At 42.0% G+C, this 14,914-nt stretch overlaps 1 protein-coding gene across 2 annotated transcripts; it reads left to right on the forward strand.

Annotated features, from left to right (window-relative positions):
• Positions 1 to 5,317: 5,317 nt before the first annotated feature.
• Positions 5,318 to 13,522, forward strand: zdhhc1 (zDHHC palmitoyltransferase 1). Of its 2 annotated transcripts, none has more exons than XM_086139443.1 (11): positions 5,318 to 5,788; positions 7,231 to 7,447; positions 7,708 to 7,883; positions 9,465 to 9,566; positions 9,656 to 9,780; positions 10,055 to 10,210; positions 10,395 to 10,507; positions 10,600 to 10,688; positions 10,833 to 10,947; positions 11,236 to 11,332; positions 11,421 to 13,522. In XM_086139443.1, exons 2-11 carry the CDS (start codon positions 7,232 to 7,234, stop codon positions 11,894 to 11,896), a joined length of 1,665 nt encoding a protein of 554 aa, XP_085995569.1. In that variant the 5' UTR covers positions 5,318 to 5,788; position 7,231; the 3' UTR covers positions 11,897 to 13,522. The 2 variants fall into 2 exon arrangements, with proteins under 2 accessions (XP_085995569.1, XP_085995577.1); XM_086139451.1 differs by having other exon boundaries at positions 11,239 to 11,332.
• The last annotated feature ends 1,392 nt before the right edge of the window (positions 13,523 to 14,914 follow it).

Raw genomic sequence — 14,914 nt, forward strand, 5'->3', positions numbered from 1 at the left:
CCTGGAGCACCATGCTGACAGTTTTCCCACCTCACCCCTGTAAGCTGTGTCATCTCCTCCTGAGATGAGTCATGGTATGGTGGTGTCGTCTGCAAATTTGACGATTGTGTTGTTGGAGCAATGGGGCATGCAGTCATGGGTGTAGAGCGAGTAGAGGAGAGGGCTCAGCACGTAGCCCTGAGGGGAGCTAATGCTGAGAGCTGAGGAGAGGTCCTACTCTCATCCTCTGGGAGCTCTCTGGCTGGTCACAGCCCGAAGGATTCTTTAACTGGGTTCACCACTTACAGGGAGGGCCAGGGGGGCCGGGTGCAGTTTGATCCGGGTGGTGGCCGGAGCAGGAGACCTTGGTGGTCCGATCCTTGGCTGCAGAAGCTGGCTCTTGGGTCCTGGCCCGGGACTCTGCTACTAAGAGCTTTTTGGATGGATGAGGTCTTCCCTGGGTTCCTCAAGGCTCTGGATGCTGTAGAGCTGTCCTGGCTGACATGGCTTTGCCGCATTGCGTGGATGTTGGGGACAGTGCCACCCAACTGACAGGAGTGGTGATCCCCCTTTTTAAAAAGGCTGCATCCACAGCTTCTGGTAAGGGTACACCCAAATTTGTCTGTCCACTGTGACAATTGAAACATAGTGTGAATGTAACAAAACACAGTCAAGGTGTATGCTTCCAGATCCAGATCTTGAAAAATGTCCGGGTTGGTGTTTTCGAAACAGTCCTGCAGTTGCTGACAGGCACAGTCAGGCCAAATCTTTTCAGTTTTTGTTATGGGAGGGTCTTTTTTCTTTGGGGTGGTGTATGTAGGTAAAAGAAGCAAAGACATGTGATCCTTCAGGGGTCCCCACAGCGAGTCAACCTTCTTCATCTCACCCTACTCTGTATCCTCCGCTCTCTTCCCTATACGTCTATAAATCTTCTCTTTGGTCTTCCTCCAGATCTTCTGCCTGGCAGCTCCAATTCCAGCATCCGTCTACCAATATATTCACCATTCCTCCTCTGTACATGACCGAACCATCTGAATCTGGCTACTCTAACCTTCCCTCCAAAACTTCCAATATGTGCTGTCCCTCTGATGGACTCATTAATGATCCTATCCATCCTCGTCACTCACAAACTGAACCTCAACATCTTCATCTCTGCGACCTCCTGTCTTTTTCATCATTGTCACTATTTCTAGACCATACAGCATCGCTGGTATTGTACACCTTTCCTTTCATTCTGGCAGTCTTTTATTGTATAGTGACCCTGACACTTTTCTCCACCCATTCCAACCTGCTTGAACCAGTTTCTTTACCTCTTTTCCACACTCTCTATTGCTCTGGACTGTTGACCCAAAGTACTTGAAATCCACCAACTTCTTGATCTCCACTCACTGTAGCCTCACTGTTCCACCTGGGTTCCTCTCATTCACACACACATATTCTGTCTTGCTGTGGCTAACCTTCATTCCCATCCTTTCCAGAGCATAACTCCTGCTTTCACTACAGATTATAATGTCATCTACAAACATGATGGTCCATGCAGATTCCTGTCTAACCTCATCTCTCAGCTTGTCTATCACTACTGGAAACAAGAAGGGGCTCAGAGCTGATCCCTGATGGAGTCCCGCCTCTAACTTGAACTTTTCTGTTAGCCCTACAGCACACTGCACCACTGTCTCACTGCTAGCATACATATCCTACTGATACCACTGAGGAGCTCCACTGAACGCCACAGGAGGTCTTTCCTCCCCGAGGCGATCAGACTTTTTAATTCCTCTCCATTCAGCCGCCAGCAACCATAAAAACCTATCTTTAACGTAAAAAAAAACAAAAACTGTGCAATATTTCATTTCACTGTGCAATATTCAGAACTGTGCAATATTTCATTTCATAACAGCTACACTACAATTTTTCCTTTTATCATACTATTGTGCACTCCTTACCTCACTTGTTACTTATAGACACTTATAGTTTTGTTGAGACTCTTTATAGTTTCACTGAGACACTTTATAGTTTATAGTTTATTTTTATTTCTAATTCTGCCTTTTTCTTTTTATTATTTATTACTGTTATATTTTCTGTAACTCTGGCACAACAATTTCCTTCGGGATTAATAAAGTTGTTCTTGTCTTATCTTATCTTATCTCATCTTATCCTGCACCAGCTCTGCCACTCCAGATTTCCTCATGCAATACCAGAGTTCCTCTCTTGGCACCCTGTCATATGCGTTTTCTAGGTCTACAAAAGTGCATTGCTGCTCCTACTGACCTTCTATTGGCATTTTCAAAACAAATACTGCATCCTTAGTACTGTTTCTGGACATGAAGCCATACTGCTGCTCACAAATACTGACTTCTGCTCTCAGTTCTAGTTTCCGCTTCTCTTTCCCATAACTTCATTGTATGGCTCACTGACTTTATCCCTCTGTAGTTTCCACAATTCTGCACATCTTCCTCATTCTTAAAAATGGGCACAATCACACATCCATTCCTCATGCGTCTTCTCACTCTCTAGGATCCTGTTGAATAATCTAGCCAGAAACTCTACTGCTGCATCTCGTAGACACTTCCATACCTCCAGACTTCCATATTTCCATACCTCCATCATCAGGACCAACTGCCTTTCCAATCTTCATCCTCTTCAATGGCTTTCTCATTTTACTTTTACTATTCTCTGCTACTTTGTGGTCTGCAAGAGTCACCTCTTCTACTCTTTCCAATCACTCTTCTAGCATCAGTCAATAAATTTCCTGCTGTACATGCTTTCCATCTCTATCTCTCTATTTTGCCAACCTGTATAAATCATTCTCTACCCCTTTACTGTTCAACTGAGCATACAGGTCATCGTATGCCCTTTGTTTTGCCTTTGCTACCTCTATCCTTAACTTATACTGTATCTACCTGTACTCCGGTCTGTTCTTTTCAGTTCCCTCAGTGTCCCACTTCTTCTTTGCTTACCGCTTTCTCTGTATATACTCCTGCACTTCCTCATTCCACCACCTAGTCTCCTTATCTACTTTCTTTTCGGGTGACACACCAAGTACTTTCCTACCTGTCTCCTTGATAACACTGGCTGTTGTTGTCCAATCATGTGGAAGCTCTCCGTGACCATTCAGAGCCTTTCTGAACTCCTCCCTGAAAACCATACAACACTCCTACCTTTTCAGCTTCCATCACTTTATCCTCTGCTCTGCATTTTTCCTCTTCTGCGCCACCTGTCATCCTACAAACCACCATCCAATGCTATCTGGCTTCACTCTCACCCACTGCTACTTTGCAGTCACCAATCTCTTTTAGATTACTAAACAAGATATCTATGCAAGATGTAGTCTACCTGCGTGCACCTACATCCGCTCTTATAAGTAACCCTATGTTCCTGTCTTTTCTGGAAAAAAGTTTTCTCTTTAGCCATTTCCATCCTTTTTGCAAAGTGTACCATCATCTGTCTACGTTCCTATCCTAATACCAAAACTGCCCATCACTTCCTCATCCAATCACAAGTCCATCTCGGGCTGGTGGAGGGCCCAATTGGAATTACAAGACTTTAGAGAACAAAAAGAAGCTGCAGCGGAGATGCACAGTTTATTTACTTTGAACAGAAGAGGAGAAACAAACATACAAGTTTCATTGAGATGAAACGTAGAGGGATGTTCCACCCTCCACTCATTTATTGTTCCCTTGGTTATGGGTCTGGCCGACTGTCAGCTGCACTGTTTCATCTGTGGTCGCTGTTAATGCAATCCGAAAATCTGAAATGAGGTGTTGGAGAGCTGAACAATTAATGGTGGCAACTTGGTCTAGGAGAAATTGATACTGGACTGTAATCATTAGGAATGCATCTCAGTTGCATCAACAATCTATAAACGGAATTGAGATACAACATTTCAGAAGTGAGCAAATAACTGATAGATAATTTGATTAATGATTAGTACAAAGAATAAGGTAAGCTATGTAATTTCCATATTTACTTGCTTACATCAATAACTACCCAGTTAGGCAAACATATTTATCTAAATCAACAAAGTGCTGTCTCTCCTTGATAAGAGGTTTTGTTATGTAACAGGGGTGACATCTGGTTCTGATTCAGGAGCAGCAGGACGCTCGGCTTCTCACTGTGAAGATTCACAAAACAGATGACTGAAACTGTGATGGTCAGCTGGGAGGTTTTACACCAAGGAGAAGAGGTAACCCCTGACCTTATTCCATCACAGCACCATGAAGAGCTTAATTTCAATTCTTCACATTTTAATGCCTTCGCCATTCAAACCAAAGAAGCATCCTGGACAAAAATAAATAAATCAAAACATTTCTTCTCGTGGCAACTGAATTTCTTCACTTGAAGACGTTTCATCCCTCATCCAAGCGGCTTCTTCTGAACTGAAGAGTCAAGTCCAGTTGCAATGACAAGAAGATTTTGAAACAATTTCACATGACCTGGATGAGAACCTCTACAGACATTTCTAAACATTTTTACATCCTAAAAATAAAGAGATGCTAAAGTAAAATCATTTTTTTGGGGGGTACAATGAATAATTTTCTGCTGCTGTTAAAAAAAAATTATTCATTATATTATGACATAAATGATAAAAATTATTAGTTGTTCAATTAGACTGTAACAGTCAATCTGATTTGTGTATGGACATTGACAGTAAATGTATAATTCCAATATTGGAAAAGCCGAAAGAAGTCATTCTGATTTGTGTATGGTTATCGACGAGAATACAGTAAATGAATAATTTCAATATCGCCTTTATTGATAATTTTCCATTTATTATTTTTTTCATCAGAGTTGCATCAGATGGCCAAAAGGTACATCTGAAATGTTAAAGGTGAGCAAGTGGCAGTCTGCGTTTGTCAAGGCTGCGAAGTCAAAATGCTGCCATGCCAGGAAGATTCACTGAGAAAAATCAGCTTTTCAAGGCAAGCATTTAAACAGTTTATTTACAAATATTTGAATACTGACATTTGAATTTACGGCCACAATTATCTAATTTATTTTAGGGCTAATGGCAATTTGTTCCACAACATAATTTATACTCTCATAAGCCGATGAACAGACTGAGTTTTTAAAATAAAAAGTCCGATGGGGTTTTCTCCACGGTGGTCTCTGCTGTAATGACGAAAAAATACAACAGTAAATCGGACGGATGTTTTCGATTATTTCGCCTCCATGTCAGTGATGATTGTGTCACTGTCGCCCCCTGGTGGTTTTACTGGTCCATTACAGCTGTCAGTCACTGAGACGCCAGCTATATTAATTTTCGATTGGCTACCATTTCGGGCGGCATGAGGTTCGCTGACCAATAGAGACGAAGCACAATCGTTACCAAGGAAACAGCGTATAGGCCATGAAGAAGCTGAGGTAGCAGGCTAGCAGGTTAATAATCGATTCCGCCGCGCGATGGAGAATGTCCGGAAGAAAAACATTTTAACTGCGAAAGTAAAAAGTAAAATCGATGCAAGGATTCTATCGGGTTTCTGATGTATCCGTTCCACATGTTTTGTCGTTACCTGTTAGCATCGCATGAGCACACTAGCTAACACGGCTAGGGTTTTAGCTCTACAGCCTCCGTGTCACCGGATGATTGGAGGACTTCCGCGCCCAGAGCGGGGCCTCTGACGCCGGTAACCTGCGAGTTAGCTCCGCCGCTGAGATGGATGTGAGCTAACAGCGAGCTCCGGACGAGCTCTACTGGCCGCCGCCCGAGGGCCGCTTGCCACCGGTGTTCCTGCACATCACCGCTGGGACCTGAGCTGAGAAAAGATGCTGCGGGACGGAGGGCCGAGCAAGCTGAAGCTTCGGTGCTAAACAGGTAACATTTACATTATTTTTTATAACCATTATTAATGTAATATTATTACATTTCGTAGCACATTGGCCATATAGTTTCCTAGACACTTACATTCAGACATGTACATATTCACTGCTCTCCTTTAGTTTTTAATTTTTTATTTCACAGTAGTGGTGTTAATGTAATGTATGCCATGATTCTCTTCCATCCCCCATTCCATGTATCAGCTTGGTCTCAGGCATAATTCTATGCCATATTCTCCCAAGTTTCTCCATCATTACTTAAGCTAAGTAATGATGAAGTTCATGATAAAGTTGAAGTCAAAGCTAATAATATCAAAAGGTTGTGTATTCTCTCATATGTGTTTTGTATATTTCTCTTATCTGTTGTTGTTAAAGAAAAATACTGGTTTTGTTTTAGTCAATTTAGCAACGGGTATTTATGTAACAGTAATGCTCTTGGCAGTTTTTATATTTAATATATACATATATTACTTAATAGTTACATAGATTTTCACAATTGTCCAGTGTCATGTTTGAGGAAGGTGTGCCTGACCCAATCGCAAGGTCACGTAGGGTGTCTTAAGGGATATATTGGCGAAGAAAGTGAACGGAGAGCTGTGCTGGGGCAGGGTTGTCTCCTTGGGAAGGTCATGGGGGTCTTAGGAACTAGGAGCTGGCCAGGGCTGACAGGAACCAAGGGCTGGCAAGGAGAGGCATCAGGAGTCACAGGAACAAGGGGCACGCAAGGAGAGGCGTCAGAGCGTAGTGCAAGATAAGATGAGATAAGATAAGATAAGATAAGATAAGAACAACTTTATTTATCCCGAAGAAAATTGTTGTGCCAGAGATTCAAGCAAAACATAACAATAATAGATAATAGTAGGAAGGAGGGAGAATAAGAAATACAATAAAATATAACGTGTCAAAGTTAAGGCTATCAATTGTTTGAAGGTCTTAAAAAGTACAAAGAGAACATGAAGCTAGTTGGTGTGAGAGAAGAGGATACAGTGTAGTAATGGAATGGAGAACAGTTTATTTGCTGTGGTGACCGGTGAAGAGAAAAGCTGTAACGAAAAGAAGACCATATATCCTGTTGCAAACGAAAGGAGTAAGGTAATCACAATCAGATTTTTTTCCCCCAAATTTTGTACATTTAATTTTAAAGTAAAAAACCTAGCTGTATGTTTACAGATTCTGTTACCATTTCTTCCACGCTCAGGTACCTGAGGTGGTCCCACTACTCCTGGTACAGACCCAAGCTTAAGGCTATTGTAGTCAAGTCTGCATTGATAGCTTTGTTATTATGTACCAATGACAAATTGAGAGTCAGGGACTTATATTATATTGTACCTGATGACTTATATCCTTGAAAATCCAACTCGCCCAATGCTTTTCTGTATTCATTCATATTGGAACAAATGCCTGGAGAAGTAAGGTGATTTTTCCACGCTGTCTCTGTAGGATGGACCTGTGCAGCAAAAACCCAAACCGTACGGCACCGGTGGGTGAGGATGGGCCGCGGGCTGATGTGCCGCTATGCTCTCGGACCAATGGCTGGAGTTGGCCCCCCCACCCCTTCCAGCTGCTCGCCTGGCTGCTTTATGTCTACTTCGCAGTCACTGGCCTGGGAGTATTTGTCCCCCTGCTGCCTGCACACTGGATCCCTGCCGGCTATATTGTATCCTGTATTGGGATTATCATATTTATTTCTTTATTAATGTTGTTCATTTCTAACTAGAACTATTTTTCTTGTTAAACAATCAAAAATGTAAAACATTAATAACATTTTATGAGGTTGTCGACTTGTCATTGCTGCGTTCAGAATTCTCCTTTTCGATATGCCTGATTTATTATTTTTTCCAAAGAGTCTGTCAAATTAATCTGCAGCCAAAGGACGTGTCACACAAATGCATCTTGAACTCCTGAACACAGTGTCAGTGTACCGGCATCGCCTTCGCCGGTCACCTGTGCGTCCACATTATGGCTGTGTCAGTTGACCCCGCTGACCTCAACGTTAGAACCAGAAGCCATAAGGGGCCAGTTCCCGTGTTCGACCGCTCCAAACATGCCCACGTCATCGAGAACTGCCACTGTTACCTCTGTCAGGTTGACGTGTGAGTACTTCGCTTCAGGTGTCATATTTTTATATCTCTAATTTCTGACCTATTCTAGAAAGTAAGTCAATTTTAATAATTTCTTTATCTCCCAGTGTGACTGATTTGTAAAAGTATTACATGTAAGGTTGATGCTTTTATTCCGGCTCATTTCATTTCCTACTTCCTATTTCATTTTCTACTTCATCCGTGATCCATTTCCATAATGGAAATATCCGCTCAGGTCAACATTCGAATGCCATGGAGAAATTGGTTTGTGACTGGCAGCAAGGCAGACTTAGTGCTTAAGGCAGTGAAAAATAATGAAAAGAAAATGGAAAAAAAAAAAAAAAACTGAGTAGGAGTTGAGGTGATCAGAGATGTGAACTGGACTTTTATTATGAGGAGAGACTCATAAGACTGTCCCTTTGCTGGTAAACACAGTTCACTTAAGGTAGTCGTAGAGAAACAGGAAAGGATGATGACATTGTATTGATTCGTAGCAAAAATACGACAGCACTTCATTCCATGTCTGCAAGGTCTCCCTTTTCTTCATGCAGAGTCTGATGGCACTGTGAGTGAACGAACCAAAAATAAAACTGGTGCATTGTAAAATGTGAGATGTCATGTCAATTGTCATCATGTTGTTTATAAAACTATAGCTACTTGTCATCCTCACATAGAGAACGATAGGAAAGCTTTTTTTTTTCCCAGTGGAGAACGTAATGTAGCTTTTAAACCAGTTTGAATCATATTCCACTTTTCATGTTAATACTTGACCTTCATTTAATCTGAATAATTCTTAGCAGCCGAGTATTTGCTTGCATTTCACTTTCCACCTAAAAGCTCATTCTAGCTTCTGGTTAGGGTTTGCTGGGTGCCGCTCCTTTTATGCTCCTCACGGTAGTATAAATAATGTACATGTTTAGTGGAGCAGCAGCACGAGTCTCGCTGTCTGGCAGAAAGCAGGTCAGTGAGCTGCCACATCTCAGGAGAGGCTGCAAAATCTCGGTCAGGACAGGAAAAACAGATGCAGTGTGAGATGAAATTAAGTGACAAGGCTGAACATTATAAAACACAATCACATCAGTAAGATAAAGAAACAAAGACAAAGTAAAAATAAAAAATGTAGAAACAATTTAAACACATAACACTACCAAATATCAGGCAGAAAAATTTTAGTCAACTCAAACAAAAATTTGTGATTGACTTTAGAAACTCACGGAAACAAGGGATTAATACAGAAAAACAGAAACTCATTTCAAAGTTAGAAAAATTACACATTTGAAAATAACAACTCCAGATCAGCTCAAACATAAAACATAATGTTTTTCAAAAGTGAAACGCAGAAACAACTAAAATTCAAAAGGCAGAGACAAACGATAGCAACAACTAACAATTGCTACCTGCTGCTTTGATGGGATGCTCATGTGAAGCTCCGCTCACCATTAGAAATACATGTAAAATGTCCTGCATGTTAACTACCTGTGGCTCATCGAGAAACTGCTATTCAATGTATTGTATATTGACATTTTGTGTGTGTGTGTGTGTGTGTGTGTGTGTGTGTGTGTGTGTGTGTGTGTGTGTGTGTGTGTGTTCTAGAGGCCCTAAATCAAAGCACTGTAGTGCCTGTAACAAGTGTGTTGCCAACTTCGATCATCACTGTCGGTGGCTCAACAACTGTGTTGGCAGCAGAAACTACAAGTGAGTGGCTTTTTATTCTTTCTTAGTAAGATAAATATGGCTCATCTGATTATGGGCATGGTGATATTGATGAACCGTGTTTCCTGCAGGCTATTCCTGCACAGTGTGGTTTCTGCTCTGCTGGGCGTCGGCCTAGTTCTGATCGTCACCTCCTACGTCTTTGTCGAATTCTTTCTGGACCCGTCAAAACTCCGCACTGACAAATACTTCCTGGGTAAGATTTTTCTTTGTACCCTATCAGAGAAGGTCAGTCACTCGCTCTGCAGCAAAATAATTTTTCTGTACATTTTTTGGATTTGTTGTTTGTTTGTTTTCAATAATATTAATATAATAATATTAAGAAAGTGAAAAGAAAAAGAGCTGGAAATTTGCTTTAAAAAGGCAAATAAGAAAGGATGTTTTGAAAGGTTTGGGCTTGAAAATCGGGTTTTTTTTTGTTTTTCCAAATGTTACTGTTGTCGTATGACTGTGTCTGTGTGTGTGCGCAGTAAGGAACGAAACAGGTGTGTGGTACGTCTTTCTGCCGGTGGCGCCTGTCAGAGCAGCAGCTGCCGTTATCCCAGTGGTCGGAGCCGTGACAATCAGTCTCAGTCTGCTGACATCTGTCCTGCTGAGTCACCTTCTATGTTTCCACGTCTATCTGAGTGAGATGCATCTCTGCTGTCTTCTGTGGGCTGTACAAGTATTAAGCTGACAATTTAAACACAGGCTCTCTCTCTCTCTCTCTCTCTCTCTCTCTCTCTCTCTCTCTCTCTCTCTCTCTCTTCTCTCTCTCTCTCTCTCTCTGCATCTGCGTATGTGCATGTGTGTGCGTGCATGCATGCTCAGTGTGGAACAGGTTGAGCACATACGAGTACATTGTCAGGCAGCGCCACCGCCAGGACAGCAGGAAACCAGCTGCAATGAAGGGGTCAACCGCTCCGTCCATAGACTTCATTAAGGTCACTTGACTGATATCACATAGTAAACACGATAAAACCTCTCTGGTGAAAAAAGTCAAATGACAAGCCTCTCTCTGCCGCTCCCCATTCAGGATGTGGACTATCCTGTGACCCTAGGCTTCACTAACCCTCAGCTGGAAATTGAGGCACCTGCAACTGCTGCTGCACCTGGGGAGGCAGAGTAAATTTTTTTGCTCCTTTTCCAACTTTTCTGTTTTTGAATGACTTTTCTCTGGAAGGAATGAAGTAAATTCCTTACTGTCTGTCATATGCATTTGCATGCACTGTGCGTATGTGTGTGTGTGTGTGTGTGTGTGTCTCTCAGGTTTCATGCCAATGGCAGAGTGAGATGTGCATCCAGTCCTGTCATGGAGGAGGAAGTGCCACCCGCCATCCCCCCAGAGCTGAACAATGCAGAACACACACACAGGCACTCACAGGTGATCACCACCTGCCTGGATTATAATTCATAATCCAGAGATTTGATGTTATTATTCAACCTCAGATTATAAAATACATTGTTCTTCAGAATAATCTGGATCAGTGTTATTGTGAGTCCGATCAAGAGGGGGCAGCTCTTGTTCTCCTTCACATGGTCAAAATGTGACTTCATACTAAATCATGTGACAGCTGCCTGTCAGTAATCACTTTGGAAGACCATGGCTATTGATCATTTCAGATTTTCTTTGAGCTTCTTCTGTTCTGATTAGATTATTTTCATTTGACAGAAGAAGAGGAAGAACGTCCGTAAAGTTCTGGCAGATGTCAGTAGAGAGAGTCGCTGTTCGAGTGGATCCCAGTCTCAGAGCTTAGCCCCTCCCCCTGGTACTCGCGCACTCTCTCTCACACATCATTGGCATGTGTTCTAATGCTTGTTTCAGTCTTGACCTGCCACTATCTTTCATTCCACCAGTGGACCCCACCGCCCAGCGACTCTCTTTCCCGCAATTCCCTCACCGGGCCTCCTTGCCCCCTCTAGCTGCTGCTACGGGCCCTGTCCTCGCCGCTGCGCCTCCTGACGAGTACCATTCAGACTCAGCGGAGTCCCTGGATGAGATCCCCGTGGCGCTGGCCCGACTGGGATCCTCGTCTTCAGCTGCCGGCAGAGACACTTCTTTGTCCTCACACAAATCCGCGTCTGAGGTACCACAGCCCTCCCCCCGGCCCAGGACTAAGAGGAAGGCCGCGTCATCCCGCAGCAGTAAGGGCGTTGGTGCACTGCAGTTTGAGATGGTGTCGTCGCAGCAACCCGCCATGTTCGTCAGCTGGGCCAGCAGGGACACAGCTCGGGGGCCTGGTGTCGGGCATAACCTGGAATCTGTCCCAAGAACAGGACTGGTTCCTGGCTCGAGGGCCGCCAGCCCGCAGGTGTCCTGGACGTACCGATGACATCAGCTGGCTTTAGTTTTTTTTTATATATTTGTTGATGTTTTTTAAAAAATATATATGTGTTATTTGTAGGGGTCAAGGGTGACAACCCTCCTCAATGATCTCAATGGTTACGGTAGTCCTGCCTTCACTTCCAATTTGTTTGGTCATCACAGCCCTGTACTTAAATCATCACTCAGCATGCATCAGACACTTCTTTCACTCATTCAGATCACTTACACTGATTCTTAGGTAACAAAATCAGCCTTTAATTCATACTGTGTTGTCTAGTCAGAAACTTAATCAATCAGATATATTACCGGTTTATTATCAGGTAACTAAACATAAAATACCTGACAAACTGATTTCAGTTGTTTGTTCTGAAATCAAAAGTAAAATATGGAAAGTCATAATTGTATGGAAATCTATGTTCAGATCACCTTAAGTTTTCAACCCTAGATGGTTTTTAAAAAGATTTTTTTACATGAAGAATAAAAAGGTGAATATTTTACATCACAACCAATATTTAATTTATTTATTTTATTAAAATATAGAAAAGGAGGGAAAGTGGAGGAAAAAAAGCAAGTTGGTACACAGGTTTATTATCGTTTTTGCCATCCCCACCCTTTTCTTTCTCGTTCTGACTTCTTTCACCACAATCTTGTTTTTACACTAAATTTTGTTATTTGACAAAGATGAAGGGATAGCGAACAGTCATTGATGAATGATGAATCATGGATGGTGTCACTGGTCGATCACGGTTGTTACTCATGTACACATGAAATTATTGATGTAACTGCACTTCTTAACCATATACATGCTTGTTAGTTAGTGACCCTAAACCCTGTCCACTGTTTCTACACCTCCCCCTGTACCTGGTAGCATGGTGAAGGAACATGCAAAAACATAGCTTAGCATGAACAAACAGCGAGCATCTCTAGCATCTACTCCCCCATGCCTCCACCCTCATGCACTCCTTAGTGACAACTCCCTGCATGTGGGCTGTTGTGAGCTCAAACTGTTCAGCTATCAGCTTTGAGATCCTCATTTTATAACGTTATTAATGCTTTTGAAAGCTAACTGAACTTGAATGGAGGGGAAAAAAGCGGTTTTATATGGAACTGTTTCCTCTTGATGTGAAGCTAATGACGGAAGTCTTGTTTAACTCAGTGACCAGCCCTGATTTCACTTTGAGATTACCAGGAGAAACTGCAGGCTGTTCCAATAATTCTGAACTTCAGATCAATGCTTCTGCAGCTTGGAACAAAATTAACTCAAAATTCAAGCATCAGGTGGCAGGGGTGACATTTTCTTTTAGTCTAATTTCACACCGTGGCGCTGCATGGTTTATTTAGGATTCACTGTCGCACAAAGCCACCACTTTCACACCCCAAGCTGTTTATTACCAACAATTGAGCTCCTCAGCTCCCTCAATCAAAGCAGCTGTCAATCACACATGCATACGCCCCTCTGGTTTCATTCAGACTTGTTGATCTTTTTAAGCAAAGTTAATTGATTCTTGCTTCCTTGTTCCTTCTCTTGCATCATGACATAATTGAATCATGGTATCATTGTAATGTCAGAGTGGTCGGAAATCGAAAGTGTGACTGCTTCAGCCGATTGTCCTGTTTGTCAATAAATGAAGGAATGATCAATTTGTAATTATGGCGCATGATTGTATGTGTATGTGGGTGGTGACATATAGATCCAAACCATGTTAGTACCATTGATGACATCATGAGGTGGTCAGTATGATGCCACACTGACCTCAAAGGTCTTAGAGTGGCACTTCATGAACTCTGTGTGAATGTGTGTGTATGTGTAAATAATTATCACCCAGGCAACAACGTACTACAACAACATAACAGTGTCAGTCAAAGGGTGCGGCGGTGTGAAGTATGTGTCACCCACACCAATATTCAAACACACATGGACACACACTCTGGCGTCCATCCTGCCACCTCCAGCTGGTTTCCTGTGAACAGCTGCTCTCCACACTAGCGCCGTTCACATGCTCTTGTAACCATATCCACATCCCGGCTTCTCCTGAGTGGGCTTGAGCAAATGATGAAGAGAATATTTCTTTTGTAGAAAAAAATAGTTCATTAATTTCGTACTTCTTTGGTTGAAAACTGCATTTTCAAAGGTAAAAAAAATCAATGATTTGTATAAGTCTCTCTGGTGATGGCCATATTCGAATGGACAACAGTACCAGCTATGGCTATACTCGGCATAAGGGGAGTTCAGTGTTTCATGAGCAAAATACAGATTCAAATGTATCTTTTCAAATACTACTGTAGCTGAGGCATTTACACACTTACAAGCTAGAGAAATCTCACAAAGAATATCAAGGATTATTGGTTCAATAAAAGCAAATATCTCACTTTTTTGCAGGTTTTATTTAATTTGGACATCACTGGGAAGGAAATAGGAGACAGATTCAAAATTGACATTCAGAATCAACATATGAATATCCGTGCCAGAGGGGAGTCTATAGCAGATACAGGCAGATGGAAGAACAGTCCAACCTATTCAGGGGCTGTATATTTAGTTTAAGACGTCTGCCCTCCATAAAGGAGTTTCAGTATAATAAGGATGGGGGGATGACAGAGGATGGCGGTGATAAATGAAAAGAAAATAGACTGACAACAGTGAGGGAGAACAGAAGTGGAGAGAGGCTATTACGCAACCATGAATAATGACCGCTGTATAAACTAAGAAAGATGAGGAGAATCATTTTACATTTCTTAAGCCGTCATCTCCATCGATCACATTTCCTGTGATTGTATGGAGCTCATTGGGTTCATATGGGTTCGGAGTGTTTCATCAAAATACAGTGATTCAAGCAATAGTCTGTACTTTACAATTTTAACATGTAATATAAGAATTTAAAAATGTCCTCTTGGCTTTAATGTATTAAAACCCTTAGAATTAATTTATTTGCCATAAGAAAGATCTCAGTCACTAAATGTATGATAACATTCAGAATACTCAGATGTACTAATGCCTTAATGACGAAGAATAATGTTAAGTGTGTGT

This window comes from Fistularia commersonii, chromosome 3 (assembly GCF_037954325.1).
Source record: "Fistularia commersonii isolate RoL2024-O1a breed Wild chromosome 3, RoL_Fcom_v1.0, whole genome shotgun sequence".
NCBI classification, from domain to species: domain Eukaryota; kingdom Metazoa; phylum Chordata; class Actinopteri; order Syngnathiformes; family Fistulariidae; genus Fistularia; species Fistularia commersonii.

What these genes read in the sequence shown, in the direction of transcription:
- zdhhc1 (XM_086139443.1), top strand. Translation starts at nt 7,232, where the DNA reads ATGGACCTGTGCAGCAAAAACCCAAACCGTACGGCACCGGTGGGTGAG. An exon ending in ATGTTTCCACGTCTATCTGA is followed by an intron (nt 10,211 to 10,394) that starts GTGAGATGCATC and finishes ATGCATGCTCAG; the next exon opens with TGTGGAACAGGTTGAGCACA. An exon ending in ACACACACAGGCACTCACAG is followed by an intron (nt 10,948 to 11,235) that starts GTGATCACCACC and finishes TTCATTTGACAG; the next exon opens with AAGAAGAGGAAGAACGTCCG.